We start from the raw sequence: 3864 nt of genomic DNA on the forward strand, positions 1-3864 counted from the left end.
TGCCACGGCGGCCGCCTCCCTCCATGGGCGTGGCCAACGCCGCAGGGTCCTCTGAAGCCTCGGACTCTTCTCCGAAGAGGGAGATGAGGACGTGTAAGATCAAGCCGCCGGCCACGAAGATCATGGCGGCGGCGCGGCGGTCCAACATCCTTTCACTCAGTGACAGGACCCTTCCCTCCTCGGTCAACACGACCAGGACGAGAAAGGTGGCGCAGAGCAAGGGAATACCATGCTCCACCCGGAACACTTCGTCGGCCAGGGCGTACAGAACGCCAAGGTAGGAGCTGGCGTCTTTCTTCTCCTCCCCTTTGCCCTCCCTCCCCGCCACGGGAATCGAGTCCTCCACTGCCGTGATGTCCAGAACGAGCTCTGCCCCGACCACTGCCCCCCCACTCCCTCCCCGGAAGCAAAGCTTGAGCTTTTTCCTTTCGGCGTCTTCGCCAGCGCCCTCCACATGGGCCAGGACGTCCGAACCCTTGGCGGTCACACAGGCTCCACTGACCAGCGTCAGGGTCAGCTCGTCGTCGCCTTGGAGGGGCGGCAACGGCAAGCGCTTTTCATACTCGACATGCCGACAAAGGACCACCTCCTTCCCACGCGCCTCCTTTCCGTCCTCTGAGACATTGCATGAGTGCGTTAGGAACAGGATACGGGGCCGCGTGATCCCGTCCCCCTCACCCTCTACGGTGTGGATGAAGGAGAGTCCGGAGAGAGTCTCCCGCCGGTAGAGATAACGGGAACGGATGGCTGTCTGGATACAATGCAGCCACTTCGTCGCCTCCTCTTGGGTGGAAACATAAAAGATTCGGCGATCACCGCCCTCCAACAAGATGTAGAAAGACTTGTCATCCCCCTTGTAGTGATCTGTCTCCTTTATGTCGGCCAGGGCAGCCGAACCCCTTTCCTCGCCGAACAGGTCGACGCCCTTTTCGCGCTTGAACCTTGAAAACATACAAGGGGTTGTCAAATGATGAGGCTATATCGTCGACGTTTTTTAAACGTACATTCAAGAATGAACACCTACACATACCAGTGCAGAGACTGGTGAGTCGCAACCAAAAAACGGTGTCGCCTCTTGGGCAAGTACGCGTCGGGGTCCAATTTTTCCACATAGCCCGTCATTAAGACACCCTATTTTGCAACGCATGAGTCAATTGGCGAAAAAGATGTTCATTATGTCGGTTATGGTAAGACCCCACCGACACAAAGACCGTGCTGGACTTACCAAAGCACATGCGGGCTTGCGGAAATAAGGAACGTGCGTACTTCCCCCAAGCGACCCAGAACGTTGGATGATTGTCGGCACTGACATGGTCAAGTGCCTATTGCGCCCTACACTTGAGTACCTGTGGAGCAGTGGTCACGAGCGGATTAGGCGTTGAATCTACCTGGTCGACGTTGAGCGCTGAGTATTCTACGTCCTCCGCCGATATTTTGGCTGTCCTTCCACACCACCAAGGCTGACAGTGCATTTTTTTTCATCTCTTTTTCGACATAGTGTCCACCATGCCTCACGGCAAGCGTGGCGCCCAGCACACTGGCCCGCTTCTCGACGAAGGGCGGTTTGGGCGAGGGCGGGGCGAGGAGTCAACGGTCTCGGATGTGATGGAAAAGGTACCCTCGCTTGCCACCCTCCAACCTCTCGGCCATCCCGCCTGACACGACGCGCCGTCTTTGCGCATTACCACAGGTGTAGTCCTCGAAGACAATGGCAGAGTCAGTGGCATCTGGGCCCTGCATCGGTATCTTGGCTTTGCAAGGGGCTTTTGAGGAGCATCGCAAAATTGTTCAGGAACTTGGGGCGCGAACGGTCGAGGTGAGAGTCAGGATGGTATATATTTTGACACCGTATCATGCCCAAACTCCTGATGAGGGCTTTGAGGTATCATTTTGATAATATTTCCTCAGTCATTACATATTCCCAGCGCGTCGAGGTCATTAACATACTCGAAATTCTCAATATAAGCCATAGCTGGCATAATAGCTTGACGCATCTGTGGAAGTAAATGCAGTAATACCCTTAATCTCAAATAAAATTAGGTCAGGCTTCCAGACGATTTAGATAAGAATCTTGATGGACTAATAATTCCTGGTACGTCATCTGCTTTCATGATTTACTTCTACTGATGTGTTGTCTATGCTCACTCATCATGTTCCTTTTCTACATTGGTATGAAGGCGGGGAGAGCACGGCCATGGCCATTGTTGGGGAGCGTCATGGCATTTTCCCGAAGCTCAAAGCATTTGTACAGGGAGGGAAACCGATATGGGGCACATGCGCCGGTATGATTTTGTTGTCCAACCGGGCCATCATGCAAAAAGCAGGAGGGCAACCTTTGATAGGCGGTCTGGACGTGGAAGTTTGCCGCAACTTCTTTGGGAGCCAGGTAGGGCGAGGACAGGACACGGCTGATGCGAAGGAACCGTCATGTCAATCCTTACCTTGCCCAACAATCACACGAAGGTATCCAGCTTTGAGGTCTTGCTGCAGCTGGAAGGGGCTGCGGCGGCTGGTAGCCTCGGGTCGCGCGGTCCCGTGTCGGCAGTCTTTATCCGGGCTCCCGCCATCCTAGAGGTGCGTCGAGATGTCAAGCGCCTTAAGCGTTGACGACGTGAGGAGACGGCCGGGTAAGCCTGTGGAATGGTTTTATTTTCACAATGAGCGACATACTTTCTGGTTTTCCCCCGATTAGGCCGGTCCGGGTGTGGAGGTATTGGCCAGGGTGAAAGCTACCCCATGCGCTCAAGCCCGGCATTGTGTGGAGGAAGTCTACAGGGAACAGCAAAAGCAGCGAGAGGAGCTGCTTCAGCGTGAGGGCAGGCCATCGGCCCCGTCACCACTGGTGCCAACCGCCGCGTCGGAGGATGGAGCCAGAGGAAGGGGGCGATCGGGGGGCGAGAAGACATGCATGGAGAGGGAGGAGGACGGGCGGATGGAGGTGGTAGTGGCTGTACAGCAAGGTCACTTGTTGGCTACGGCGTTTCATCCGGAGCTGACGCCCGAACGCTGGTGGCACCAATATTTTATGTCCATGTGTAGTCAGCAGGCGCAGACCGCGTCAAAGAAATAGAACCATTGCAGAAGGGGGGGCTGCATTGACAAAAGCAGCTACATTTTTGAATGAGTGATGAGGCATCGACTCCAATTGGATTGGCTTTCGATCCTCCGTGTGAGGTGGTAGGCGGGCCAAGCCCTACGGAGTTCGAGTGAGCGGTAACGCGTGCTCTAGAAAGAAAGAAGACATTCTCGAAATCGGATGGACGTGGAGGCAACCCATATTCCTGGTCCTTTACCCCACCCCCCAGACAGACTGGAGAGATCGCGGTCGGCCGGTTGGACGGCAACCACGGAGTGAGTGTCCTCCACCCCGCGGGTGAGTCGCCGGGAGGAGCTCTGGGACCCCCGCCTGGTCACATCCTCCGGCGATCACGCACAGGCCTTAGAAAACTCAAGGCGTGCGCAGAAACTGTTCATTATCGGACTCGTCATGGCTGATTACTGGAAATCGACGGTGCGCGACGGGAGGGCGCTACAGGCCTTAGTCCCCCTTCTGTCTGCCCCCCCTGATCTCTGTTTCCTTCTCTCTCCCTTCAGCCTAAGCACTGCTGCAAGTTCTGCAATGTGTGGATGGACGACAACAAGACCTCCCGGCGCCTGCACGAAGGAGGCGCCCGGCACAAGCAGGCGGTGGAAGAGTTTTTCAAGGCGCAGAGAGAAGCGAAGCGGCAAGGGTCCATTGGAGATGGCGAGCTGAGCAAGGAGCTGCGTGAGATTGAAAAGGCAGCCCAGGCGCAAGCGGAGAAGGATGCAGCCATGTTCAAAAGTAGTGGTATTCTCGTCTAAAGAGAGACGAGGAGGGTAGAG

The 3864-nt window shown here is 55.7% G+C and overlaps 2 protein-coding genes across 2 annotated transcripts; one reads left to right on the forward strand and one right to left on the reverse strand.

The window, feature by feature from the left end:
* Positions 1 to 674: 674 nt before the first annotated feature.
* NGA_0217300 (uncharacterized protein) lies at positions 675 to 1352 on the reverse strand (the record flags this gene model as incomplete). The annotated part of the gene is made up of 4 exons (XM_005854464.1): positions 1226 to 1352; positions 1031 to 1131; positions 771 to 941; positions 675 to 681 (listed from the first exon to the last, which is right to left on the reverse strand). The coding sequence occupies exons 1-4, from the start codon at positions 1310 to 1312 to the stop codon at positions 675 to 677; spliced, it is 366 nt and encodes a 121-aa protein (XP_005854526.1). The 5' UTR covers positions 1313 to 1352.
* A 331-nt stretch (positions 1353 to 1683) lies between these two features.
* On the forward strand, positions 1684 to 3849 carry PDXT (glutamine amidotransferase). The gene is made up of 6 exons (XM_005854462.1): positions 1684 to 1816; positions 2041 to 2092; positions 2178 to 2386; positions 2464 to 2574; positions 2693 to 3511; positions 3595 to 3849. The coding sequence occupies exons 1-5, from the start codon at positions 1709 to 1711 to the stop codon at positions 3068 to 3070; spliced, it is 858 nt and encodes a 285-aa protein (XP_005854524.1). The 5' UTR covers positions 1684 to 1708; the 3' UTR covers positions 3071 to 3511; positions 3595 to 3849.
* Positions 3850 to 3864: the final 15 nt, after the last annotated feature.

The sequence above is a fragment of the Nannochloropsis gaditana genome (assembly GCF_000240725.1).
Source record: "Nannochloropsis gaditana CCMP526 unplaced genomic scaffold scaffold500, whole genome shotgun sequence".
Classification (NCBI taxonomy): domain Eukaryota; class Eustigmatophyceae; order Eustigmatales; family Monodopsidaceae; genus Microchloropsis; species Microchloropsis gaditana.

Coding starts and splice junctions, on each gene's coding strand:
- PDXT (XM_005854462.1), top strand. CDS start 1,709: ATGGCAGAGTCAGTGGCATCTGGGCCCTGCATCGGTATCTTGGCTTTG. Junction 2,093..2,177: donor TGATGGACTAATAATTCCTG/GTACGTCATCTG, acceptor ATTGGTATGAAG/GCGGGGAGAGCACGGCCATG. Junction 2,575..2,692: donor GGGCTCCCGCCATCCTAGAG/GTGCGTCGAGAT, acceptor TCCCCCGATTAG/GCCGGTCCGGGTGTGGAGGT.